This window comes from Neophocaena asiaeorientalis, unplaced genomic scaffold (genome assembly GCF_003031525.2).
Source record: "Neophocaena asiaeorientalis asiaeorientalis breed wild unplaced genomic scaffold, Neophocaena_asiaeorientalis_V1.1 scaffold51, whole genome shotgun sequence".
Classification (NCBI taxonomy): Eukaryota; Metazoa; Chordata; class Mammalia; order Artiodactyla; family Phocoenidae; genus Neophocaena; species Neophocaena asiaeorientalis.
The window spans coordinates 2,215,798-2,243,769 of record NW_020173335.1 but is presented as its reverse complement, the minus strand read 5'-3'; the positions used below and the strand labels follow the sequence as shown (position 1 = coordinate 2,243,769).

Sequence of the window (27,972 nt, the reverse complement as noted above, 5' to 3'; positions counted from 1 at the left end):
TACATTCATTTGTATTGTCGTGTGGTTTATAATATTGATTTAATTTTATAGTTATATTTTTCATTAACCTGAAATGTTCATAATGACTGAAAACATTAGGGATATTTTTCAAGGGGCTGGAGAATATTACTAATCAAATTTTACTATTACCTAAATTGTGTCTGCATGTTCTAGTTGTTTTATCAAATGTTGAAGTCTTGAATTTGAAAATATTTGTGATATTGATCTTTTTCATGGTAATGCCATCTGCCCTAATAGGGTTTGACCTGTTATCCAATGCTCTTTGTAAAATGACCACATCCTACAAGAATTGTTTATTCAAAATTATAACATAAAGATAATTTAGTTTATGAAATATACACTCAGCCATAGCATATTGACCTGCAGCCTAAAACTTAATTAGGCTGAGTGTTGTATATTTTCTCAGTTTATCCAAACCTTAGGTCTATCAGCGCAAAAGTTTCATCATAACTCTTTTGTTAAGAATCCTTTTAGGGTAAAGCTCAGAAAGTTTCAGATTCTATATATAACTAGATTCATTATATCGTGAATACGGGCTTAATTGTTCTGGTAGACTGTACATACTTCTATGTGGTGGCACATAATATCTGATTTTCAGATAATATTTCCTGTGGAAATTGTTGTTTGCAATTTAAAACTTAACCATTCTGAAAACAGGATATCAGTTAGCTTCAGTCGGGGAGAGGGTGGTGCAGGAGGGAGCACACTGGTTTCTTTTACTGAAAAATCACATCTGTCCTGTAAAGTCACAGATCCGAAGTGCAGGGCGCAGCTCACGTTCATGAGGCGAACATGCCCGTGTGGCCGTCACCGGGGTCAGGGTGTAGGTGGTTCCTAGCACCCCATCTCTTCAGCGGCGTTTCCCACAACCGCACGAACGCCTTACCCATCTGAGAACTTAATTAATGTCTTACAGAGTTCCTCACCTGTTGCTTTACTCCAATCATCCTGCTGCATTTTGATGTCATTTTCTGGGATATTTGAAGTACTTTTTTGTGCGTTTCTCTTATTTCTGCTTTTCAGTTGTAACTTTCATAAATAAGACATAAAACTTAGCAAGTTTTATACATGTGGTGACATAAAACATCTAAATAATACTCTAGGACTTTTTTTTAAAGTTATGGATTATCGATGAGAAGAAGTGGAAACCCGGGAGAGTCGATCACACTGTCGGCTGGCCCCTGGACAGACACACGTATGGGGGCTCTTTCCTCTATCACCTGAATGAAGGGGAGCCCCTCGTAGCGCTCGGCTTCGTGGTAAGTTACACTCCGTGATGGGAAGTTCCACTCTGAGAGCCACTGGGTCTTCAGTGTCACAAATCCAGGGCTTTGCATCTGGAGAATGTAAAAGGCTTCTCATTTAAAGCTTCCTCTCTGCTTTTGTCCACATCTGAAGTGCTTATGGCCACTGTAGACAGTGGTCTGCTTCAGCTCACGTAGCTGTAGTACAGTAGCTGCTACACGCCAGGCCCTGTGCTGGATGCTTCCCTGGGAATCCTGGTCCATAAAAATCCTGTGAAGTTGGTCTAGCGTTATTTTACTGGTGGGAAAACTGAAGTCCAGACAAGCTAAACAGCCTTCCCAGACACACGCATTAAGTGATAGAGGCAGGACTCATGCCCGAACCTGTCTGACCTGAAGCCCATGTCCACTGTGGCACACTACTGCAGGAAGTGCAGTCCGCACTGGGTTTGAACCTCTAACTAAAACAGGACCATTTCCTCCCTTTTGGTCGCTTAAACATCCTTACAGTAAATTACATCTTGAACATTACAAGGAACGGAAAAGTGATATGAGTTACTGCACCTTGCAGTTGCAGCGCTATAGTTCAATGTCATGGTTAGACTTGTGTATGACACGTTGTTAAATTTATGTATTATTGTGTTCGGTGCATCACTTTGATTTAGTTTTTATAGTGACTTAATCTTTTCAAAGCAAAAAGGGTTTGGTTATTAATTTCAGCATTTTTGGTAAAAATGTAATCTCTAATGTTTTTCACGTTCTTTTTTTGTAAGTGCGATTACATTATTTTTCTTCATTTTTGCCTCAGTAGTACTGCATTGAGCTTATTAGTTTATTTCTGGAGTTGGTATCGAGAAATGAATGATAAATTATTACAACTCCTTTTGTAGAAACATAATGTGTAACACTTACCTACAAACATTTTTCTAATTTGGACTTTGATTTACAAAGCACAGTGATTTATTAATACGTTCCAAATGTTTTCAAGTTCTGCCAATTATAAACACATGGCATCCTTTTGTTTACACTTTCTTTTCCAAACAGATTTTATTGGGTTATTTATTTAAATTTGGGTCATTGCATACCTTTCTCTAAGTACTTTGAGTACAAGCAGTTTAATGTACATGTTCTCTGGTAAATACTGCTCACATTTCAGCCTGATATAATTTGAAATAACGATGTCTCATTTAAATATAAACATTTTAAGGTTGGTCTAGACTATCAAAATCCGTACCTAAGTCCATTTAGAGAGTTCCAGAGGTGGAAACACCACCCTAGCATCCAGCCGACGTTGGAAGGCGGGAAAAGGGTTGCATATGGAGCCAGAGCCCTCAATGAAGGTGGCTTTCAGGTAACACTTTCGCGTTTTTAATCCTTATTTCTGTATTATAAATTCAACGTTGAAACATAAGGTAACAACTTTAAATAAAGGATCGAAGATTATCTCAGGAAGAAAATTTAAGTAACTAAGCAAAGCACCCTAGTATTTATAAAACTGTACCACACCAGAGTTAAATGACACCATGAATTTAATTTTAAGGATATATTAATTTCTAGAGAAAAATTCATGGGCTTTTTTGTTTATTGGTTTGTCTTTAACCAGAGAATTTAAACTATGTGATCCAAGATCTTTTCCTTTATTCCTTTGCTGCCAGGAAACTCAAGGACAGATGTAGTTTTCAGCAAAGGTAATTAATTAATCTCAACTACCTAGTGTCATCCATGCCCTTTAGGTGGCTTCTGTTAAGTTTTTACCCTTAATTGTCCTATTTTAGTATATGTTCAAAATAAATACTATCAAATGCAGTTAATTTATTAAGTATTTAGTTATTAAACAATGAGATAATTTATTAAGTATTTAGTTATTAAACAATGAAATAAGAGCTAGATGGCTAACTATGATAAAAGCTATTAGAACTGTTTTGGAAATAGTATTCGACAGGTAAGATGATCTAAAAGTCAGCTCTAAAACTTATACCAGGGCTTCCCTGGTGGTGCAGTGGTTGGGAGTCCGCCTGCCGATGCAGGGGACGCGGGTTCGTGCCCCGGTCTGGGAGGATCCCACGTGCCGCGGAGCGGCTGGGCCGGTGAGCCATGGCCGCTGAGCCTGTGCGTCCGGAGCCTGTGCTCCGCAACGGGAGAGGCCACAGCAGTGAGAGGCCCGCATACCACAAAAAAAAAAAAAAAAAAAATTTAAAACTTATACCAAACGGTTTGGTCAAGTTATTTAACTCCTCGGGCGTTAAGGGATCATCTGTAAAATAAAGATGATCCCTTCTGTCTCTAATATTCTAGGAATCTAGAACTGTTGATATTTTAGAAATCTGATATCTTTTTGTTTTTAATCTGTTGTAAAAGTAACAAATAGATCATAGAAAATTGGGGAGAAAAGTTGACAACCTTTAAAGTGAAGTTCTAAATACATTCATAAAGTCAAGTACAATCACAGCTAAATTATGAATGTCATCACTAGAACCCTAAAAATAACACTGTCCCTAAATTCCATTGCTGCGGGGTTACCTCCCATGAGGTTGTTTTTATTTCTGGAGCAGTTATTCGTTTGCAATAATATTTGCTAAATTTCCTGTGTTCAAGCCCATTAAACTTTTTTGAATAATGTGCATGATACCTATTGCCAGCCTAATTCTACTCTTCATGGTGTAAAGGCTTCTGTGTATTCAGTGTATATACAGACTCGCGTTTATAGTGTAAAGGCTTCTGTGTATTCAGTGTATATACAGACTCGCGTTTATGACACCTGCCTTGTGTGCTTCAGCATCTCAGATGATCTTTAGATGAGCAGGGAGATGACCCCACACACACAATACACTTTTTACCTAAGTTTTCTGATTTAATTAGTCAAAGATTCAGAAACTTACTTCCATTAAGTTTTTGAAGACCCTTCAGAGACAAAAATTCGGAACATCCAATTTTATTTTGCACTAACAAGTATTACATGACTTTTTATTTCTCTTTCTTCAGTCTGTACCAAAGCTCCCCTTTCCTGATGGGTTTCTAGTATTTAACCCCTGCGGGTTTTTTTTGGGGGGGGGGGAGATTCTTTTTTTTTCTTTTAGTGCAGGGAAGTGTAATTTTATTTTGGTGCAGAAATAGATTAGGTTACAGAAACGTCCTAGGAAAAGGAAGTTACGAGACTGATTTTACCAATTGTCAGGTGGAAGGGTAAAATCTGTTACTGTAGAACTACTCCAGGCCATACCCACCTTCTTCAGTGATATGGCTTGGTTCCTCATTTTAACCCCCGTTTTTTTTGTTTGTTTGTTTTTTTAATTTATTTTATTTACTTTTGGCTGCCTTGGTTCTCCGTTGCTGTGTGCGGGCTTTCTCTAGTTGCGGTGAGCGGGGGCCACTCCACACCGTGGTGCGCGGGCCTCCCACTGCGGTGGGTGGCCTCTCACGCTGTGGAGCACGGGCTCTAGGCGCGTAGGCTCAGTAGTTGTGGCGCACGGGCTTGGTCGCTCCGCGGCACGTGAGCTTTTCCCGGACCAGGGCTCGATCCCGTGTCCCCTGCATTGGCAGGCGGATTCTTAACCACTGCGCCACCAGGGAAGCTCTAACCCCCGTTTAATGGATGTCCCAGAATACATCTCTCTGTACGACTTCTCCTGGGTCCCCCAGGTCCTTAACAAGATGTCCAGCTGCCCGCACAGGGTAGGATCCTCACAGAACTGAAAAACACACATTTCCCTTGGGCCATGATGTTTTTTACTCTTAGGACTTAAGCGCCCATTTGGAAGAATGTGCACTAGCAGGGCCGCAGCCTGACTTGAGAGGAGCGTTGTCACGGTCCAGGTTCCTAACCACTATCTCTGTTTGCAGCTCCTGGCATTCCAGAAAGCCCTTTCCCCTTGTTGTCTGCTCTGCGGCCCTGATTTCACGCTCTCTTATCTGCATGTTTCTGATGCTGAGTTTGGTCGGAGAACAGCAGTCACCCCTGGGCCCGAGCCTCCTTGTGCCAGCGTTGCTTTTGCTTCTCACCGCCACTCCCGCGCAGTTAGAACTCTGTAATCACGGGAGCGCAGCCACAGCCCCGCGGCGTGGCGGCTGATGGTGGTGGGCTCCCTGTTGACCTCCTCCTCAGGGTCCCTCTCCGCCCATCGGCCACACTGTCAGCCACCCACCACTTTGTCAACACAGATCCGTGGCGTACTGTGGGAAGCCTCCCGGGAGGGAAGCCTCCAGGAGGAAAGAGCAACTCCACAGCTCTCTTTTCTTCCTCTCCACACTGTAGGTTACAGTACAGTCTCCTGAGGGAGGCAGTCTGTAACTTAGCTGCTACATCGTGGGGCTAAACCAAAACTGTCACCCACCCTTTAGTACGTTGTTTTCCATCAGAAGTGTATACTGAGGCCCAAACAACCATCTTAAAGTTTATTTTGGAAATTCAGTTTATTCTTCGGTTAATTAAAATATATTATTTAAGGTAGTGGCTAATTGTGGCGATGCCATGATTAGAACCTAGGTTTCCGAAACTCCCTGGACATCAAGGTAAAACAAGGAGGTATGAAGAGTTAAGATAACATCCTTTGTAAATCACGTGTTACCCACAATGCGTATAAAAGCAGATCACAATTTAGATAATAGACATTCAGGAGGTTTAGAGAATATTCTTTTCATTATGACATAGATATGTATAAATAAAAACATTTTATGTAAATGTTAATGCTCTGGTCTTAACGTCTGTCTCATGCAGGTAAGTCATGGGGAGGAAGATGGAAAACATCTTAACAGAAAAAGAGCAATAGTTCTGATCCTCGTTTCTAGAGGAGGAGAAAAACTGCCCTTGCTCTGATTTTTCTCTTCACTCGTATTCATTTGCATGTAATTTTTTTTTTCCGGTTTTTCCCTACAGCTTTCAAAGAGGCTATAATTTGGAGTATTCGGTTCTGTTTGTTTAATTTGAACTAACAGATGCACTTTGACTGTTCCTTTCCTCAGTCTATACCAAAACTCACCTTTCCTGGGGGCTTACTAATTGGTTGTAGCCCTGGTTTCATGAATGTTCCCAAGATCAAAGGGACCCACACAGCAATGAAAAGTGGGATTTTGGCAGCAGAATCTATTTTTAATCAACTAACTAGTGAGAATCTCCAATCAAAGACGATAGGTAAGAACGCCCATTTAATCTCACGTTCTTCATGGGGATGTTTAAAAAGAAGCTATTTAAACATACACTCAGTGTACAGATGGAGGATGACAGTAGATACAGTTAGAAATCTTGCCGTCTTGTACGTTTATCTCATTGGGCATTGAAAGATGCAGTGTGACTGTCCCTCTACACAAAGCGTCGAGATGCCTGCTGGGCAAAGCACACTGCAGCCTGCTCGCCGTGAGGTTTTAACGGCCACGTGCCATTTCATGAATGGAAAGTAGAACGGGCCCGAGGTGTCCCGCCCCCTGGAAACAAGTTCAACGTGAGGGTCCCGCCTCACATCGCACAGGCCCAGGTGGACCCTTGCAGGTGCCCCCAGACCTTCACTCCAGGGCAGGCAGCGGACCCGCCTCCGCCTTCACCTCCTGTCACCCTCCATCCCAGACATGCTTCCTGGGTCCCGGGGGCGGCACCCAGCTGATGGCTGGCCCCCAAGCTCCCCGCACCTCGGCTCGGATCTCTCTCCGGGGGCCTCGCGCGGACCTCACCAGTGAATCTGCACCACGCACACAGGCACACAGCCCTGCCAGCCCCTCTCGCCGCGCCGCTCCCTCTCCGGTGTGTTCCACCTTCCGGCTCGGCTCACTGTTTAACGTACTTATTGATCACCCTCGTTTCCTTGGACGGAACAGTCCTCCCAGAGCAGGGGCTTGGCTCCCTGTGGACGCAAACACCAGGAGCAAGTCCGTAGATACCCGATAGATGAGCCGCGTTCCGTAGAGTCGGGTGACACGCTCCTCCAGGTGGACTGTACCTTCAGGCACGCTCGGGGACAGGAGAGGCAGGGCCGGTGCCTCAGACGGCCTCACCAAGTCCGCGTCCCGCCGGGCGCCAGCCCGCTTGCCCCGCGCAGGTCGGGCCGGAGCAGGCAGGTCACCGGCACCAGGAGGAGGGTGGTCACGAGAACCAGGATGTCCTGTTGGAGATTAAGTGCAGGGCCCCCAGCTTTAGGTGCTGCCACCTCCGAGGACCACCACAGCCGAGCACTACGAGCTGGGCAGCTTTAACCAGGAAGGTATTTGGAGTTCCGCAGGCGAGCACTTCGCAGCTGTGTCCGAGTCTCCAGCTTCCGGGGGCCCCGGGCTCCTGGCAGAGCACTGCCAGCCCCTGCCTTGTCTTCCTCTGGCTGTCTCCTGGACGCCAGTCATTGGACCAAGGGTGCAGGCCGCTCCAGCATGCCCTTGTCTTAACTCGGTATACCGGCAGCGACCCTCTTCTGACCGATTCTGAGACAACTAGGGGTCAGGACTTGAAAATACCTCTCTGGGCCATCATGGTTCAGCCCGTAACAGAAGTGTTTCAGTGATCAGCTCCATAGGTAGCATAAACTCTTAGCTTCCTTTTCAGGTTCACTGAATTTTGCAACTAATTTTCCATGCTACCAGTATGGCCTTACTGCCTGTTAAACAACCTATCAAATGGGTATCTTTTTGGAAGATGTCAGCATTTATACATGAAACGTTCTTCAAGTGTGGTCTCATATGACCACCTGCTTTTTTAACTATGTAAAAGTCATCTGTTATTTCGGTAGCAAAGTACCTTGACAATAAAGTGTTTTATACTCCGTGAGGCAATTTCACTTAACATTTCATGTTTTTCATAAAAAGGACTTGATGTAACTGAGTATGAGGACAATTTGAAGAAATCATGGGTGTGGAAAGAGCTATATGCCATCAGAAACGTCAGACCGTCCTGCCATGGCGTCCTGGGTGTGTACGGAGGGATGATTTACACTGGAATCTTCTACTGGATATTCAGAGGGATGGAGCCCTGGACCCTAAAACATAAAGGTAATTCCGGCCTCAGTATGAATGTTAGTCCTTAACTCAGGAAACGGGATCCAGTAAGTAGGGAAAAAAGGTGACCTTCTACACTTTATAAACTTGCTTTCTTAGAGAAATGATGAATTCAGTATCTTTAGAAGGACAGGGTATCATTGTTGAAAGAGGGCTAAAGTCTTATTTCTTCAGTATAATATTTACAGGTTTTTAAAATATCTAAGGAAGTACTTTAGAATTAGATACATTTTTACTAAAAACCTTCCTCAAAACTTGGGAAGGTTCTGACTCTGATCAGCTCAAGCCAGCCAAGGACTGCACACCTATTGAGTATCCAAAACCAGACGGGCAGATCAGTTTTGACCTTTTGTCGTCCGTGGCTCTGAGTGGCACCAACCATGAACACGACCAGCCGGCGCATCTGACCTTGAAAGATGACAGTGTACCTGTAAACAGAAACCTGACCATATACGACGGGCCTGAGCAGCGGTTCTGCCCTGCAGGTCAGTACACTCATTTCCATCCACTCCTGAAATGTCAACAGGAGGATTTGCTTGAAACACGTTAGAAATAGGCTTCCGTTTTTTAAAAGAAATTTCTCCTTCTATTGCTTGGAAATTGTAAATGACTCCCATCTCCAGCTTCCTTATGAAAACTCATTCTTATGTTTCTACTCTAATGCTATAGTAGTAGGGATTTCTCGTGAAGCCTAATTCAGACGGCATTTCTCAAAAGCAGCCTTTCTCTTTTCACCCTCAGCGCGAGGTTAAGGGTTACGGGGAAAAGCACCAAACACCTCTTTCCATGTTCACGTGACTTAAAAAAAAAAATCGTTTCTGTCATGGCTGCTCCTGTCTGTATATATGTATGCTCATGTACACACACACATATACATTATATATGTGTACATAGCCTAAAATACTAGATTTGGCCACATGCAGCTCAGGGAAATCGTCCTGGACTTTAAATGCATCATGGATAGAGTATCTTCCAGTGCTGAGCTTTCAACTAGAATTATAGTAGGAACTGGGTCTCGAGTGCTGGTAGAACAGCATTCAGGTGTGTGAAAATCAGTACCTTCTGGACAGGAACTAGAACATACGTTCTGTGCGGGAGGGACCTTGACTGTCTTGACTTTGTCTTTTCACCACTTCTGTCATCTCCCTGGGTTGTAAGCTGAGGGTAAGGGCTGACCTAATCTGTCTGCAGTCGTGGCACACGTGTATACGGGAAGATCACCATTTCTGTCATCTCCCTGGGTTGTAAGCTGAGGGTAAGGGCTGACCTAATCTGTCTGCAGTCGTGGCACACGTGTATACGGGAAGATCACCATTTCTGTCATCTCCCTGGGTTGTAAGCTGAGGGTAAGGGCTGACCTAATCTGTCTGCAGTCGTGGCACACGTGTATACGGGAGGATCACATTTTACTGCACCTGGCAGACACTGCTTTTTTTACAAAGCGAAGGTCCCTGGCAACCCCGTGCTGAAGAAGCCTACTGGCGCCATTTTTCCATTTGCTCACTCCACGTGCCACATGTGGTAATTCTTGCAAAATTTCAAACTTTCTCATTATTATATTTGATATTGTGCTCCGTGATCTTTGATGTTAGTACGACTCGCTGAAGGCTCAGATAGCATTTTTTAGCAATAAAGTGTATTTTAAGTAAGGCATGTACCTTGTTTTTTAGACATAATGCTGTTATTGCAGGCTTCACAGACAGCAAAGTAGCATAAATGTAACTGTTACATATGCACTGGCAACAAACAAATTCGCATGACTCGCTCTATTGTGATAACTCACTTTATTGCAGCGTCTGGGTCTCTGAAGTATGTCCGTATATAACATCACACCCGAAAACTGCTCAACCTCGAGTTCCCTTGTTGGTAACACCAACTCAGCCACGTGCTGCCGTACCTTCTGCTTTTATCATTTTTAATTTATACAACAGCAAATGCACACACCCAGAGCTCTGTAATATTCTGTGGGTAAACATTCAGTCCACAAACGCTGAGGGCTTCTGTGGCTAATTTCTCCAGGACTTTGGCCTCTGCTTTAAAGGCAGCTACTGCACGGAGTTGCCTGTGTTTTCTTACAGGAGTTTATGAATTTGTACCTTTGGAACAAGGTGATGGATTTCGGCTGCAGATAAACGCTCAGAACTGTGTGCACTGTAAAGCATGTGACATTAAGGACCCGAGTCAGAATATTAACTGGGTGGCACCCGAAGGCGGCGGAGGCCCAGCATACAACGGAATGTAAGCTGCAGCCGGCTTCACCCGTGCCAGCGTCTCTGAAATGGACGGCAAGTTCACGTCAAATGTTTGGAAGTTCACAGGTGTCAAAAAGCTTAAATATATTTTTGATCAGAATGTTCATAAAGTAATTATCAGTGAAATAATTTTATACTATACCTAAAACTGTCCCATAAAAAATTATGAATCTCTTAAATAAAACTTTATAAGTGACGTAGCATCTACTTCTCTCTCCAAGTCTTCCGAGATTCAAACACCATTGGCACTACTGGCCTCCAATGTACATTTGACTCATCAGGCTCAGCACTTCCAGCGAAGTGTATCTCCTAGACCAGAGGTTGGCGTCCAGCCCACCACTCTTCTTACGCAGTTTTACTGGAACACAGCAGTGCCTCCTGGCTTACGCACTGTCGATGGGGGCTTCTGAGCTCCAAGTGCAGAACTGGGTAGCTGTGACTGACAGACTGTAATGTCTACCTGACCCTTTAGAGACGTCTGCCAGCTCTGCACACACGTCACAGAGAGATGCATCAAAGAACTGAGAAAAACAACATACATACTTACAACATACAACATACATACTTAACTTTTGATCTGTTTATTCAAACAAGATGTGTCTAGAAGTTTAAAATACACTGGACACCATTATCCTTTGTAATGCAGAGAGCCATTTAAAATGAGTTCAACTTCAGCATATTTTGTAACACTGGTCTATTAAGAGTGAATCCCTACCTGTATTCCTAGACTGCAAACAATGGGAACTGAATTCTCAGAGGGAACACATTAGGGATCATACATAATAGACAAGATCCTTTAATTGTCTCACTTCAATCCATACTTAAGCAAAACTGAATTCCTTATTAAGCAAACATTTTTGCATAAGCTGCCTTCTCTTTATCTTTCTGTGCCTTTATCTTTTGCTTGACTTTCAGCAATTCTGCCTGGATAGCTGCAAAATAAATATGTAATATGAGTTATTTCTCAAAACATCCAAAAAATTAGGCTGACCAGCAAACTCATGCTTTAGTGTGATAAAAAATGATATAACTCTTCGAAGGGTAACTGAGCCTTATTAACAGTGTATTTTACTTGGAGAAAGCGACCACACAAACATAAAAACCACAGAGCACAATTTTAGGAGACTGTCCACCGAGAGAACTAACTGAATTACACACAGATACGCCTTCTCCCTTCCATCAGACGGGGGACCCCACTGAAGCGCCTCCCCAAAGACCTATTTCCACATCTAGACCTAGAATCACCATTTGTACTTGGTTTATTTGAAAAACAGGCTTATTTTTGTTGCAGCTTTCCAAAACTTTCCTAAAACATATTCAGTAGCTAGAATACTTAGGTCATGGCCACATTCAGCTTAAGAAATGGTCCCAAACACTAAATTCGCCCTAAATACTGTGTCTTCTAACGCTGCTCTTCCATCTAGAATTACAGGACAGCAGAGCACACAGTCTTCAGACACATGGACAGTGGCTGCAGTGTAAGCTGAAGGCAGGACCCTGACTTGTGCCTTCTCCAGCATGCCTGGAACCTGGCCTGAACAGGCGCTCTGCAGTATCTGCTGGACAAGGCAACCTCTAAGTGACAAAGCGTATGCTAGTTCATGAGGATCAATTCTGAAGGGACAAAATGAACTTGCACTACAGAAACTGCCAACTTACCTTTATCCTCTGGTGCTATCTCCTGAGCTTTCTTAAGATCAGCCTTTAATTGGGAAAAAAAATTAAAGAAATATTAGGTTATGAGTTATGAAAGTGGTTTTTTTAATTAAAATTTAAAACAGAGAGGAGCTTCAAGATGGCGGAGGAGTAAGACATGGACATCACCTTCCTCCCCACAGATACATCAAAACTACATCTACACGTGGAACAACTACAGAACACCTACTGAATGCTGGCAGAACACCTCAGACCTCCCAAAAGGCAAGAAACTCCCCCACGTACGTGGGTAGGGCAAAAGAAAAAGAAAAAACAGAGAAAAGAATAGGGACAGGACCCACACCTCTGGGAGGGAGCCATGAAGGAGGAAAGGTTTCCACACACTAGAAGCCCCTTCACGGGCTGAGACTGCGGGTGGCGGAGGGGGGAAGCTTCGGAGCCACGGAGGAGAGCGCAGCCACAGGGGTGCGGAGGGCAAAGCGGAGAGATTCCCGCACAGAGGATCGGTGCCCACCAGCACTCACCAGCCTGAGAGGCTTGTCTGCTCACCCGCCGGGGTGGGCGGGGGCTGGGAGCTAAGGGTCGGGCTTTGGTCGGATCCCAGGGAGAGGACTGGGATTGGCGGCGTGAACACAGCCTACAGGGGCCTAGTGCGCCACGGCTGGCCGGGAGGGAGTCCGGGAAAAGGTATGGACCTGCCGAAGAGGCAGGTGGTGTGCGAGGAGAGGGGATTCAGAGCACCACCTAAATGAGCTCCAGACGTGGACACGAGCCTCAGCTAAAAGCACGGACCCCAGAGACAGGCATGAGATGCTAAGGCTGCTGCTGCCGCCACCAAGAAGCCTGTGTGCAAGCACAGGTCACTCTCCCCCTTCCAAGGAGCCTGTGCAGCCCGCCACTGCCAGGGTCCCGTGATCTAGGGACAACTTCCCCGGGAGAACACACGGCACACCTCAGGCTGGTGCAATGTCATGCCAGCCTCTGCCGCTGCAGGCTCGCCCCACATCTGTGCCCCTCCCTCCCACCGGCCTGACTGAGCCAGAGCCCCCGAATCAGCAGCTCCTTTAACACCGTCATGTCTGGGCGAAGAATAGACGCCCTCCAGCAACCTACATGCAGAGGCAGGGCCAAATCCAAAGCTGAGCCCCGGCAGCTGTGCGAACAAAGAAGAGAAAGGGAAATCTCTCCCAGCAGCCTCAGGAGCAGCGGATTAAATCTCCACAATAAACTTGATGTACCTGCATCTGTGGAATACCTGAACAGACAACGAATCATCCCAAATTGAGGAGGTGGACTTTGGGAACAACGATATATATATTTTTTCCATTTTTCTCTTTTTCTGAGTGTGTATGTATATGCTTCTGAGTGTGGTTTTGTCTGTATAGCTTTCTTTTACCATTTGTCCTAGGGTCTGTCTGTCCTTTTTTTAAATTATTATTACTTATAAAATACTTTTTCTTAATATTTTTTATTTTAATAACTTTATTTTATTTTCTTTTTCTTTCTTTCTTTTTTTCCTACATTTTATTTTGAGCTGCGTGGAGGACAGGCTCTTGTTGCTCCAGCCAGGCGTCAGGCCTGAGCCTCTGAGGTGGGAGAACCAAGTTCAGGACACTGGTCCACCAGAGACCTCCCAGCTCCACGTAGTATCAGACAGCGAAACTCTCCCAGAGACCTCCATCTCAACACCAAGACCCAGCTCTCAGCAGATGAAGGAGCAAGGCAAAAACCCACCAGACCTAACAAATGAAGAGGAAATAGGCACTCTACCTGAAAAAGAATTCAGAACAATGATAGTAAAGGTGATCCAAAATCTTGGAAATCGAATGAAGAAAATACAAGAAACGTTTAACAAGGACCTAGAAGAACTGAAGAGCAAACAGTGATGAACCACACAATAAATGAAATTAATTCTCTAGAAGGTATCAATAGAATAACTGAGGCAGAAGAACGGATAAGTGAACTCGAAGATAAAATATCGTATCAAGTATCTTTTCCAACCATAACGCTGAGACTAGGTATCAATTACAGGAAAAAGATCTGTAAGAGATACAAACACATGGAGTCTAAATAATATGCTACTAAATAACCAAGAGATCACTGAAGAAATCAAAGTGGAAATCAAAAAATACCTACAAACAAATGACAATGAAAACATGATGACCCAAAACCTATAGGAGGCAGCAAAAGCAGTTCTAAGAGGGAAGTTTATAGCAGTACAATCCTACCTCAAGAAACATCTCAAATAAACAACCTAACCTTACACCTAAAGCAATTAGAGAAAGAAGAACAAAAAACCCCCAAAGTTAGCATTAGGAAAGAAATCATAAAGATGCAATCAGAAATAAAGGAAAAGAAGTGAAGGAAACGATAGCAAAGAGCAATAAAACTAAAAACTGATTCTTTGAGAAAATAAGCAAAATTGATAAACCATTAGCCAGACTTATCAAAAAAAAAAAGGGAGAAGACTTAAATCAATAGAATTACAAATGAAATGAGAAGTAACATATGACACTGCCGAAATACAGAGGATCATGAGAGATTACTACAAGCAAGTGTATGCCAATAAAGTGGACAACCTGGTAGAAATGGACAAATTCTTAGAAATGCACAACCTTCACAGACCGCCAGGAAGAAATAGAAAATATCTACAGACCAATCACAAGCACTGACATTGAAACTGTGATTAAAAATCTTCCAACAAGGGCTTCCCTGGTGGCACAGTCGTTGAGAGTTCGCCTGCCGATGCAAGGGACACGGGTTCGTGCCCCGGTCCGGGAAGATCCCACGTGCCGTGGAGCACCTGGGCCCGTGAGCCATGGCCCCTGAGCTTGCGTGTCCAGAGCCTGTGCTCCACAACGGGAGAGGCCGCAACAGTGAGAGGCCCGCATACCACCAAAAAAAAAAAAAAAATCTTCCAACAAACAAAAGCCCAGGACCAGACGGCTTCACAGGCGAATTCTATGCATCATTTAGAGAAGAGCTAACACCTATCCTTCTCAAAACCTTCCAAACTATAGCAGAGGGAGGAACACTCCCAAACTCATTCTACGAGGCCACCATCACCCTGATACCAAAACCAGACAAAGATGTCACAAAGAAAGAAAACTACAGGCCAATATCACTGATAAACACAGATGCAAAAATCCTCAACAAAATAGTAGCAAACACAATCCAACAGCACATTAAAAGGATCATACACTATGATCAAGTGGGGTTTATCCCAAGGATGCAAGGATTCTTCAATATACGCAAATCAATGTGATACACCATATTAACAAACTGAAGGAGAAAAACCGTATGGTCATCGCAATAGATGCAGAGAAAGCTTTCGACAAAATTCTGCACAGCAAAGGAAACCATAAACAAGACGAAAAGACAACCCTCAGAATGGGAGAAAATATTTGCAAATGAAGCAACTGACAAACGATTAATCTCCAAATTTTATAAGCAGCTCATGCAGCTCAATATTAAAAAAACAAACAATGCACTCCAAAAATGGGCAGAAGACATTTCTCCAAAGAAGGTATACAGATTGCCAATAGACACATGAAAGAATGCTCAACATCATTAATCATTTGAGAAATGCAAATCATATCAGCTCGGCGCTCTGTGACCACCTAGAGGGGGGGGATAGGGAGGGTGGGAGGGAGACACAAGAGGGAAGACATACGGGGATATATGTATATGTGTAACTGATTCACTTTGTTGTAAAGCAGAAACTAACACACGATTGTAAAGCAATTATACTCCAATAAAGATGTTAAAAAATAAAATTTAAAACAAAACTTTACCAATGCTTGGTCGTATTCTTTTAGTCCTTGCCATCCTTGGGCTCTACGGTACAGTGCTTTGGTATTTGCCGGATCTATTTCAAGGGCCTACAGAAAGTTATACAGTTAATATTTTTATCTAAGTACTGAGTACTAAGTATACATGCTGGATTTCCATTTACTGCCCGTCAGCTCCAAAACAGCCGTTCACTGTTCTGTGATAAGGGCGCCGGGCCCTGAGAGCCTCCGGTTACACGCTGCTTTGTCAGCAGAGGGCGCCCAGTGCCCATGGGCAAGGGACCCACTTCCCTTCCAGGTCCCTGCGAGCCTCCCGTGAGCTCCCCCAAGATCCGGGGCACCCAGTGTGGCCCAGCCCCCCTCCCCGTCGCGCCTGGGTCTCGGCCCAGGGCCTCCATGCACCCCAGAGGGAGCAGCTGCTTCTGTATCACACACGTCTCTGCACATATACATACACATATACCCTGCAATGCCCCGATCCTTCAGCATTCCCTCTCCTAGCCAACCCCTCGCTACTCCAATCTGCCCCTTATGTGTATCTGACAGTAACCTTTCTCTGTTGGAATTACTGTGTGGTGTCTATCTCCTGATTGGGCCCTAGCTGATAGGAGAAAAACATTCTGGGTAGAAATTTGGATACACTCATTTAGTTGACATCTAGGGGTTTTTCAGGAGCATGAGTAACTTTTAATAGGTTTCTCCTCTGAAACATTTTAAAATTAGTGTATTTAGTAAGATCTTTTAGAGGTCAATATTCGGATTTTACTGAAAACAGTGTATATTATCTGCTTCACGAAGGTCAAAAAGCGATCCAGAGTGAAGCGCGATCTCGTCCTCTGCCGCATGTTCCCTCCTAATAAACACATTCTTATTCCTTATCCCACCTACCCCAGTAAATTAGGACCGCATTTATTTCCACTTGCTCGGGCATAGCTGATCTGTGACCTAGATTACTGTGCATTATACATAAAAGTTACTAGAGGCGCTCCTTCTAACATATATGTTTTAGTTTGGAAAACTGCTCAAACTGTGCAAGAGGGAGGCAGCCATAACTGCTCTGTTTAAGGAAGGCAGGCTGCCACCTTGCCAGCTTTGTCGTTAGCACTCCCGGACGTCCCCGTGAAGGCAGGGCACCTTCCTGTGTGTCCCAACAGCACGCACTGTCCCTGTACAAGTCCTGACGACCCTACGGTGAAACGGACTCCTTCTCCCACCAAAAAAGCCGCGCGAGCTCCTCGAGGGGAGGGTCTTTCAATAAAAACACCGAAGAGTCTGTTAGCTGCTTAACCTGCTCCCAGCACTGCGCTAAAGGCTTTACGTGCATTACACATGGTCTTAACAATCCCAGGAGGAAAGCAGTATTTCCATTTGGCGTAGGAAGAAACTCAGACTCTGCAAGTAGGAACTCGCTCAAGATGGCAAAGCGACGACACTCTGCTAACGACCTCGCCGGCCACCGTCGCCGTCATTCCTGGCTGTCTGTCTGGCTGTCTTCCAATGCCTGGCACATAACAGGCGCTCAACTGTGCCGTCATTCCTGGCTGTCTTCCAATGCCTGGCACATAACAGGCGCTCAACTGTGCCGTCATTCCTGGCTGTCTTCCAATGCCTGGCACATAACAGGCGCTCAACTGTTAAGTGAATAAATGAGCTGAGGAGGAAAGTGTCTTCAGAGAAATTAAGTGATGTAGTGTTATAAGCTAAATGAATGGCCTGAGAGGAAGAACTGAGGTCCAAAATACTCAGAGATAAAGTGACTTAGATTATGTTTCACTGGATCTCACTAGGTCCTCCACAATAAGATAGCAGTAGTGTCACATGAAACTGCTTTTGTTCGAAGTAGTAAGTCATCATCCAACTCTTTCAAAAAGGTAACATCAACAGACTTACCTCCAAACAGCTGTCGACTGCTCCCTGCCAATCGGACAGCTTCAGTTTGCAGGCTCCGATATTCAGCAGACAGCTCAAAGTGACAGGCTGCAGCTTTGCTCTGCCTGCGTTCTCAGTAGCGGCCTTCGAGCCTTCCACATACCTGGAGAACACATCGGTACAAGCAGCAAGCAGCCCCCATTAAGACTTAACTCTGCTCTCCACTCGGTCAAAATGTGCTGCGTCAGTTCTGATATAAAAGTTCATCACGTGCTAATATTAATGTCCTTAATGACCACAATCTTTTTATTAAATGCTTTCCTTTAGAAGATTTTTACTTGTTCCAACTTCTTTCCCAAAATGTTCAAAGAAGACAACTTAAGAACAATCCCCAAACCTAGAGATTATACAGTAAGGAACACTTCTATTTGTAAAGCTCAGGTTTCCATCACCCACTTTCCAGTGTAATTAGGTTTGGAACCAAGGCTGTCATTGTGGGACAGGGACTGGAATGGGGACAGGTGAAGAGCCCTGTGGTGGTGATTCTGACTTGTCTTTTACTATAGTTCCTAGCTGTTTACTGAAAAGGGCCTGGCCCCCAGAATTTGGTTTCTAGAGTCTGTCCCCCACTGAAAAGAATCAGAGCTCCTTGGAGAAACTCAGATCTGGACACAAGGTTAAGTATAAGATGGGTCTGGACCATCTTGTGGCAGAAAGCAAGAGCTCACAGACTAACAGAACAGTCAAAGGGATACAGGAAAGGGGCTCCCATCAGACAATCGGGAAGCCTTCAAGCATCAGAAAGAACGATGGTAATAGTATAATTCGTTGAATTGATCAAATACTACAGTAATACTTTAAAAGAAGGAGGGGTAGAGGGTCTTTCAAACAGAAGAATGCCAGCTCGTAACTGCAGAATGACTGAGAAAATCGCAGTTCTGCAAGTGTCAGTGTAATAACTGATTCAAGCAAAGGGCTTCAATGATGCTGAAACCCCTGGATGAAAGGCTAGGAATGAGATGTTCACACAATCTCACAGTTATTACCTCAGAGAGGACTTATTATTTACAAAGGGGAAAGGTACTTTCATAACAGAGACGTGGCTAACGCCACTGTAACCAAGTGCCAAAGCTCAAAACGGGCGAAACTGCCACGTGCCTTCAGGACACGGTATCATAGGAAACATACACGTCACCTATTCAAGTCATTGCTAAAATATGTAACCTCAAACTAACCTTGAGGAAGCAATAAACACACAGATGGTTTCCGTAAGACAACGGGCTTCGACGCCACAAAATGCAAATGACTAAAAAACGTGGAGATTAAAGATTAGAGGAGACTTAGAGACATAAAACCAAAGGATATAATGGATACTGGCGTAAAAACAAAACAAAATTGAAACAACTGGGGACCTCTGAATATGGATGACATAATGGTATTTGGGAGATGTTTTCATAGTCTTAAGGCTAAGTAGAAGAGTGTCCTGGCTTCTCAGGAAATGCTTGCTAAAATATTGAGGGGTAAAGTGTCATGGTATCTGCAACTTCCTTTCAAAATGATTCTGCAAAAACAAGCGTGGCGAAACTTAAAAACTGGTGAACACAGGTAAAGGTACATGGCTATCCATGTACTATTCTTAACTTTTCTGTGTTTTGAAATTTTTCAAAATAAGAATCTGGAAGCAACCAAAGAAATGCAACTATTTCAATACACCTGGTTACTCTGCAAGTAATATGCCAAAAATAGAAAGAACAACTCTTGAATTTCAGTTTATAATTCAATTTCAAGTTCTTACAGCAATTTATTAAAAGTATTTTATTACCTTAAAACTTTTGTGTATTTTTTAATGGCCATCTCCCAGTTCTGGGATTTGAAAAAAGTATTTCCAATGTTTTTTAAGTCTTCCGTTATTAATAAAATTTTATCTACCTGTACAAAAGAAAGAACACGAATATGTTGGGTTTTAGTATATAACGCGGTTTAGTGCTAAGTTCTATCACTGAGACAGACTGATACAAAAAGCTCAAAATTTTAGGGCTAAATATTTTTAGCAGTTTAAGTACTTAAACTTTAACCCACGTGAAAGTACTCACGTCTTTTACATCTATGTCTGCATCCTCGGGGAAGTCTGGATGACTGTCACCAGATCCATCCTGGGGGAATATTCCCCAGTCATCCCCGCCCTTCAGTTCTCCGCAGTCTGCAGTAACACACAACTGTAAAAACAACCGTCAACTGTAGAAGCGTCTACCGTATTAACGAGGACTTTAACAAGAGCCTGGGCTTAAAAGCTCTCCAGCCGCAAGGCATGAGCAACAGCGTCCAAGCTGCTTCTGACGCGACAGGCTGGCGTCGCGAGGCGCGCCTCTGCACACACCCCGAGGAGCACAGCAGGGTCACTTCACAGCACACGTGCCTGCTGCTGCTGTCCAGGAGCTCCGTGCATACAGACTATGTGGGAAGTTTCATCGTTCCCCGTGGGATTCTCCTTACGTGGGCACGTGCCTTCGACTCACTGACTGCTGTTTCCTTCGCACACTGAGTGGCAGCCCCCCTCCTGCAGGTCTGAGTCTCCAGTTCCACTCACAACCCTGCCCATGAGGGTGGATTCACACACATTTAGAGCACAAGCCTCTTGGGAGTGACATAATCCAGTCTAAACCCTTAAATGATTTATGCAGGCTGAGGAAATGGGCCAAGGAAAGTTAAATAACAAGAGCAAGCCTAAACCACAAGTTAAATGGCAGAGAGGAGACCAAGTTTCCCGGTTTCCTGCTCTCTCTGTACTCATATACACACTGACTCAAAGTTTTGCAGGTCTAGGAGAGTTAAGTTACCAAAATCAGCAAGACTGATGCTGAAATCATAACAACCTCCTTTTAAACTGCCCTCATCTCTCCCAGTGTACAAAAGAGCTTTGAAGAAAAAGTGGCAGGGCCAGGCTTCTTTAACAAGAGCCGTCCTAATGTCTTTCAGCTAACCATCATCTGAGCCTTTTACTTACATTTGCTAAGACAGCAGCTAGGATAACGAGGGTCTTACCCTGTCACTTGGTACTCACTTTGGCAGGTTTTTCACCTTTCACCTCCACGTTCTCCAGAATCCTTGCCACACCCATTCCTTTAATCACTTGGCCAAACACCACGTGTTTGCCATCCAAGTGAGGAGTCGGAACCATCGTGATGAAGAACTGAGAGCCGTTTGTGTTGCGGCCTGCATTTGCCATGCTCAGTAATCCCTCCGAATCATGCTGCAGGAATACGCCATTAAAGAAAACCAAGGTTAGAGTTACTGTCTGAATTACTCTCTACCAACCATTCACAAAACTAGGGTGGACTGCAATACTATTTAGATCACACCGTGTCGTGTAATCTTACTTTGTACCAACTGTAACCTTTAATTCACAAAACGTGGGATACTTAATCACTTTTTAAACTTTAAGAAAAGCTTATGAAACCGAATGAAGTAACAGAAACAATCGTGGGGGGCAGGGGTGGCACTTCTAAACCGGCCATATTGAGAAAGTGCTTACGCTTCGTCTTTAAGATGAAGACCTAATGATTCGGCTTTGCCCTTTCTTATGACAGGGGCGTTTTTTTCTGAAAAGCACTCAACAGCGCTCCCGCTCTCAGGCCTACATTATGATTCTTCCTTTATGATTCTTTCTTTACACTGAGAACAGCGAGGGACATTCAGTTTAGACTGGAAGTTCCGTTAGGTCCTTTCCTACTCTCCAAGGAAGCCAAATATCACGGCTTTCATCCAGTGAAGCGCTTCTTGAGAGAACGCCCAAGAGGAACCGCCGCGTACCTCCCGAAACCCAACGTCTACCTTGGCCCAGCCTGTTCAAAGGCTCCGTGGCCCCACTGTCTTCCTCTTTCCACCTGACCCTAAGGCTTCCTAAACGCACTCCTTGTTGGGCTGCACGTGTAACACTCATGCTGGTCCTCCCGCTTAAGGTGCCTTTACCCCTCAACCTAAATCTAGCCCTGCCTTCAAGGCCACCAAGCGTGTAGAAGAACCAGATGCCCTTGCAAAAGGCCCCCTTGCTTCTTCTCAACACGTCCGTCACATAATCTTAGTGTTCATCCTTCTGGTAGCTTCCCTTTCTCCCTTCCAAAAGTTTGGTGCTCTTCCCACGATATTAAATATTATTAACCTTATTTCCTCACGCCTTTGTCCTTCCTCACTCACATCCCTCCCTCAAACTGGCATCTGTATTCTAGTTCCTTCTAACCAAATCTCAGCCACCTTGCGAGGTCCAGTTTGCCCAGCTTAAGTACCCATTCCTCCTCAGTGTCTTCCCTAATATATATCATACTTTCTTCCTACAGCATACACAGAAAGTCACAATCAACTTAGCATTTACTAGCGTATTATTGTATTATTCTCCAGTTGTCCTATGTGTTTTAATCTTGTCTTTCTGGCAAGATTTTTAATTCCTTATCATGAAGGCGTTTCATTTTTATAAACTCTTTGGCGCCAGTGACAGTACTAGCTGCAGGCAATAAACTGTTTAAAAGACTGATGACATTTTATTCTCAAATTATCCTAATTACCTTGCTCATATTCCTCATTTCCAAAAAGAGTCACTTTACTTTTGTACTTACACGTCCATTCTTATAACCTGAATGATGCAACATACCCCAACGGGCACATCTTGGGACCAGGAAGATAAGAAGGCACAGGCACCACTAATGTCCTTTAGGAGCCTGGACGTTAACCAGATCTGCTAGTGTGCAAATCCCCTGACATCCCAGACATTAGCGATGCTTTTGTTGCTCTTCAAATTTAAGCATAAAGCATACCATCCCTCTGATGAGCACATTTTTCCTGGAAACAGTTTTGCCATATGGTGGCCACCCTTAAAAACACATTGGCTTTACTGAAGTATATAAACCTGGATCACAATGAAATAGCTGTTGCATTCTTGCCAATAAAATCACTACTGGATGAAATTTTTTCGTATTAAAGACGTATATTTACGGGGCTTCCCTGGTGGCGCAGTGGTTAGGAATCTGCCTGCCAATGCAGGGGACACAGGTTCGAGCCCTGGTCCGGGAAGATCCCACATGCTGCGGAGTGACTAAGCCCCTGCGCCACAACTACTGAGCCCACGCACCACAACTCCTGTGCCTAGAGCCCGTGCTCTGCAACAAGAGAAGCCACTGCAATGAGAAGCCCGCTGACCGCAACTGGAGAAAGCCCGCACACAGCGATGAAGACCCAACACAGCCAAAAATAAATAAATAAATTTATTAACCAAAAAAAAGATGTATATTTACAAATATGATACCTTTCACAAATAAAGGAGATCTGAGCACATCTGAGGCATTTATCCTAATTCAACAAGTATCCCAGGCACATAACTTTCATTATCAGCAACAAACATGCATTTTTGTCTACTTTACCTTATAATGGAAATTTTCATCTTCAAATTTTTCACCATAAATACTTTCTCCACCTGTCCCATTCTGATTTGAGAAGTCTCCACCCTGAATCATAAATTTCTTAATAACTACAAAAAAGGAAAATTGCCATTAGAAGCTACAGATGACTGCAGCGATGCTGACTAACGGATATGTCGTAATGAGGACAACTTCTCTCCTGTCCTTCCCTGCCCCCGTCCACAACTGCAAACTCTTAAAAGGCTTTTCACAGTCTGAGTCCCAGCTACTCCCACTCCCTGATGGCCCACTAACACTCAAAGAATCAGTTCGCATGGCACCTCCCCTACAGAACTGCCAGACCCCAAAACTGGAACTCCTTATTTTTCTCCAACAGCATCTTGATTCTACCTCCCTTTTATCACATGTATCATAAGGATCTGTCTCTCCCGGCAAACAGTTAAGTACAGCAACCCCTTTTTTCCTGCTTGGTAACCATGTGCGTGGCTGGGCACATAATGGTTACTCAAAAATGCTACTGAGTAACCAATCATTCCCAAGAGGTTTGATACACTGTAATGCAAGTACTTCAGCAAATGTTACCACTTAGCACGGGTTCCCAAGAACACTGCTGCATGCTCAGAGATTTCCCAGGACTCACAGGACTCGGTATCTGTTTGTATTACACGGATGTAGTAAGTAAGGACACAGCTGGATGATAGGGAGAGAAGATACAGGCAGAGGCTGGAGGAATCCAGGTGTTCCCTTATGCTCCCTCGCTCCCATGAACAGTCACAGGGCACATTCCTCTTCCCCCCAGCAAAGAAATGCAGCAACACGTGCACAGTGTTTCTCCCCAGGAGAGCCCTGTAGAGACTCAGCACCCGAGGTCTCTGCTGGGGCTGATCCTGCAGGCACTGTCTGCCCAGTAGGAAGCAAATTTCCAGACTCCCAAAGGAGAGCAGTGTCCAGCATAAATCAGATTGCACAAAGAGTCTAGGCAGAGTAAATCACCTCCAGGATTCAGAGAGAGGGTCAAGCGCCATGCTCCCTGACTCCAGGCAGTGGCCACCCTTTGCAAGTAGACTCTTCTAAGGCCAGCAGCCTCAGGCCTGATACCTTAACTCTTTTCTGCACACCCTTTATTAGCACACAGGCACTCCTCCATTTATTGCGCTTTGCAGATACTCTGTTTTTTTTTCTTTACAACTTGCGAGGCTTGTGGCAGTCCTGCATAGAGCAAGTCTATCAGTGCCATTTTTTTTTCAAAAGCATTTGCTCATTTCATATCTGTGTCACATTTTGGTAATTCTTGCAATACTTCAAACTTTCATTATTATTTGTTATGGTGATCTGTGATAAGTAATCTTTGATGTTACTGTAATTGTTTGGGCATTTTTTAGCAATGAAGTATTTTTAGATTAAGGTACATACTATTTTTTCAGACATAATGCTATTACATACAATAGACTACAGTATAAACATAACTTTTATATGCACTGGGAAACCAAAAATTTGTGTGACTTGCTTTACTGCAATATTCGCTTTATTGCAGTGGACTGGAACTGAACCTGCAATATCTCCATGGTATGCTTATATTTTGGTATTTTATTAAACGTGAAAGTAAATCAACAGTTTAAGTATTTTAAAATCACTGTTAGGGGCTTCCCTGGTGGCACAGTGGTTGAGAATCTGCCTGCTAATGCAGGGGACACGGGTTCGAGCCCTGGTCTGGGAGGATCCCACATGCTGCGGAGCAACTCGGCCCGTGAGGCACAACTACTGAGCCTGCGCCTCTGGAGCCTGTGCTCCACAACAAGAGAGGCCGTGATAGTGAGAGGCCCGCGCACCGCGATGAAGAGTAGCCCCCACTTGCCACAACTAGAGAAAGCCCTCACACAGAAACGAAGACCCAAAACAACAAAAAGAAATAAAAGAAATTAATAAACTCCTACCCCCAACATCTTCTTTTAAAAAAAAAAAATCACTGTTAATTTTTTCTTAATCAAGTTTTAGAAGAATTTAAATACTCATAATTATAGTTTAACTCATTTGTTTATTCATTAAACAAATATTTATTGCGGGCCTACTCAATAACTATGCTGGATGCTAAGGACAAAATGGTGAGAAGATACAGTTTCTGAACTCATGGAGCCTACAGTCTATTGGGGGAGCCATCAAATAATCACTGAACAAAGGTATGACTACACAGTGTGAAAAGTCACCTTTTGATCACACATCACACCAGGTGTCCAAGACACAGAATCTTTAAGTTGGCTGCAGTCTTCCCAAGCAATCCTGCCCAAGAAGTAGGCATAACTTTCTGTCACCAGGTAGTCAAGCTACCCAAGCTCTGTCTGTTTACCATGGCCACACCCTGGTGAAGCTAGGGTAGTCCATTTCTGTATAAATAAACCTTAGTACCCTCCCATAATTAATTCCACCTTCCACAGACCAACCTTTATGAAACTGAGCTATCATCTCAGATCTCAAAGCATCCTTTTGGAAACTTACAGTAATTTTTTTTTTTTTTGGTTCATACAGTTTGGAGGATTTTTTTTTAATTGAGGTAAAATTTACATAGCATAAAATTAACCACTAACCATTTTAAAGTGTACAATTCAGTGACATTTAGTACATTCACAGTATTGGTAATTATCACCTCTGTCTAGTTTCAAGTTCTTTTCATCACCCCAAAATGAAACCTTGCACAAATTAAAAGCAGTCACTCCCCATCCCTCTACCCCTAGCCTCTGTCAACCACCAATCTGCTTTCTGTCTCTATGGATTTATCTATTCTGGATATTTCATATAAATGAAGTTAAACAACAAATGACCTTTTGTTTTTGTGTCTTGCTTTTATCACTGAGCATAATATTTTCGAGGTTTGTCCCCATGGTACCATGTATCAGTACTTCATTACTTTTTATGGCTGAATAATAATCCAATATATGTAATGGTTAACTCTCACCCTCTACTTAGTGTTTTCTTCCCTAACTCCTGAAGAACAGGATTCAGTCACCTATAAGGAAAACCAGATTCAGAAAACGCATTCGTACTTCGATGGAAAGGACACCCTTTGAAATGTAGAGGTTTCCCAGTGGTGGGTCCAATGCCTTTTTCTCCTGTACACAATGCACGAAAATTTTCTGCAGTTTTGGGTACAATATCTGCAAACAATTCCAAGACAATTCGACCAACTGAAAGAAAAAATGAAACTGTGTCAGTATGCAAAACAACCAGCTAAATAAGCAAATGGTGAAAGGAGAGTTGGTAAAATTTTGGTGACTGAAATGCCAAGTTCTCTTTTTTGGTCAGTTTTCTAATATTCAAATTCAGTCTACCTCATGTTAAGTATCATGTATCTAGATGAATTTGAAACAATTATTTTACTACATCTTACAAAGGATCATCAACACAGCAGCCAGAAGAGTAGCACCATTTAAGGACACCATGAACTAGGAATGGTTTTCATTCGATTAATTTCTCTGACATGTGCTCATAACTTCCCATCACCAAGTAACCAACAGGAGAAAATGAAACATACTGAGGGGTCACGTCGGCCATGCTGTAGGTACAGCTGTAGTCTTTGTGCTCTGTGGAACCTGCCCAGTGCTGCCTCTGAAGCAAAAGCTGAAAAGTTCACATTCTAGACAATTCCTAAGGTAGGTAAAAGATAAACCTGGCACTAAATTTCAAAACAAAATCAAAGTACTGATACATATAAGTCGGTGGGGGTGGGGTGGGGGGGTGTGTATGCGCGCGCGCGCGTGTCAATGGAAGAGGATCACCTGCCCCACCAGTAAGCAAAGGATGTTGCAGCCATCGAGCCCTCTCATTACAGCCGCCTGCACAGTGAGCCCTGCGGGAGTTCAGCATAAAGACAAACGGGCTGCCCAGTGCCAAGCCCACCGAGCCCTCAGCCGCTGCAGCCAGCCCAAAGGTGCCCCCTGAGGAGACTCAGAGTGAGAAAGCACAGGACGCTGGCCCCGGCAGCCGAGGTGCACGTCCAAGGAAGGTTTTCAGTGAGCCCGGACTCTTGCATCTCCTCATACACAGAAAAGCGCTACGTCCCTTAACTTGACATGTCTGGTTTCCTCTGTTAACGGTCATCTTTTGATGTTCCCACGACCTGGTTATTGTTGCAAAAACTCATATATCCCGGCTCCTCCCTTAGCCCTTCAGAGCAGTCCTCAGAGCTATCTGCAAGGCTGCACCCCGGCCTTAACGTCCTCAGTTTTGCCCACAAAATAAAACAAAAATCCGGAACTTTTAGGCAACGGGAGCCCCCGAGACGCATACCGGGGTTTTCTGAATGTCCCCCAAACACAAAAGCAGGTGGCGGGGAAGGGCGGCCAAGTAGGGCGAGACAGACCCAAAGGCCGCCACCACCCCCGAACAAAAACCTCCAGAAACTTCCGCACGCCCCAGGGCACCGGTACAAGGTCGCGGGCCCGCCCCAACCTCTGGGACCCCGACCCCGGGAGCCCCGCCTCCTCACCTCGCTCCCCTCCGATGTCCACGTCCAAGAAGACCCGGGGGTTACTGGGGTTGGACGGCTTAGCCTGGGGGGACGGGTGCGACATTGTGGCCCGCAGACGTGTTCGCGAGCTCCTCGGAACACCCCGTGGCCGCCGCGCAGCCCGAACCCAAAAACCGGCTGCGTCTGCGAAGAACCGCGGCGCTGGCGACCAGCTTCCGACAGGAGCCCGGAGGCCGCGGCCCCGACTTCCGGCGTCTCCGCCCGACTTCCGGCGTCTCCGCCCAACTTCCGGCGTCTCCG

The 27,972-nt window shown here is 44.3% G+C and overlaps 2 protein-coding genes across 4 annotated transcripts in view; one reads left to right on the top strand and one right to left on the bottom strand.

Annotated features, from left to right (window-relative positions):
• ETFDH (electron transfer flavoprotein dehydrogenase) overlaps window positions 1-10,683 on the top strand; it is a 34,359-nt gene extending 23,676 nt beyond the window's left edge. For both annotated transcript variants that reach the window (XM_024746078.1, XM_024746079.1), the window contains exons 8-13: window positions 1,140-1,280; window positions 2,473-2,616; window positions 6,225-6,393; window positions 8,046-8,228; window positions 8,498-8,719; window positions 10,313-10,683. In XM_024746078.1, coding sequence (XP_024601846.1) covers window positions 1,140-1,280; window positions 2,473-2,616; window positions 6,225-6,393; window positions 8,046-8,228; window positions 8,498-8,719; window positions 10,313-10,476 — 1,023 coding nt within the window. In that variant the 3' untranslated portion in view covers window positions 10,477-10,683. The remainder of the gene's footprint in view (window positions 1-1,139; window positions 1,281-2,472; window positions 2,617-6,224; window positions 6,394-8,045; window positions 8,229-8,497; window positions 8,720-10,312) is intronic.
• A 131-nt stretch (window positions 10,684-10,814) lies between these two features.
• Window positions 10,815-27,919, bottom strand: PPID (peptidylprolyl isomerase D). Of its 2 annotated transcripts, none has more exons than XM_024746081.1 (10): window positions 27,691-27,919; window positions 26,249-26,389; window positions 23,214-23,320; window positions 20,864-21,052; window positions 19,896-20,018; window positions 19,625-19,731; window positions 17,824-17,965; window positions 15,937-16,023; window positions 12,146-12,188; window positions 10,815-11,007 (listed from the first exon to the last, which is right to left on the bottom strand). In XM_024746081.1, exons 1-10 carry the CDS (start codon window positions 27,773-27,775, stop codon window positions 11,000-11,002), a joined length of 1,032 nt encoding a protein of 343 aa, XP_024601849.1. In that variant the 5' UTR covers window positions 27,776-27,919; the 3' UTR covers window positions 10,815-10,999. The 2 variants fall into 2 exon arrangements, with proteins under 2 accessions (XP_024601849.1, XP_024601848.1); XM_024746080.1 differs by lacking the exon at window positions 10,815-11,007 and adding an exon at window positions 11,052-11,418.
• Window positions 27,920-27,972: the final 53 nt, after the last annotated feature.

Bases quoted from the DNA above. Each gene is read 5' to 3' on its own strand.
- PPID (XM_024746080.1), bottom strand. From the start codon at position 27,775: ATGTCGCACCCGTCCCCCCAGGCTAAGCCGTCCAACCCCAGTAACCCC. The intron at 26,390-27,690 runs GTGAGGAGGCGG...TTTTTCTTTCAG, and splicing joins GGACATCGGAGGGGAGCGAG to TTGGTCGAATTGTCTTGGAA. The intron at 11,419-12,145 runs GTAAGTTGGCAG...TTTATTTTGCAG, and splicing joins GATAGCACCAGAGGATAAAG to CTATCCAGGCAGAATTGCTG.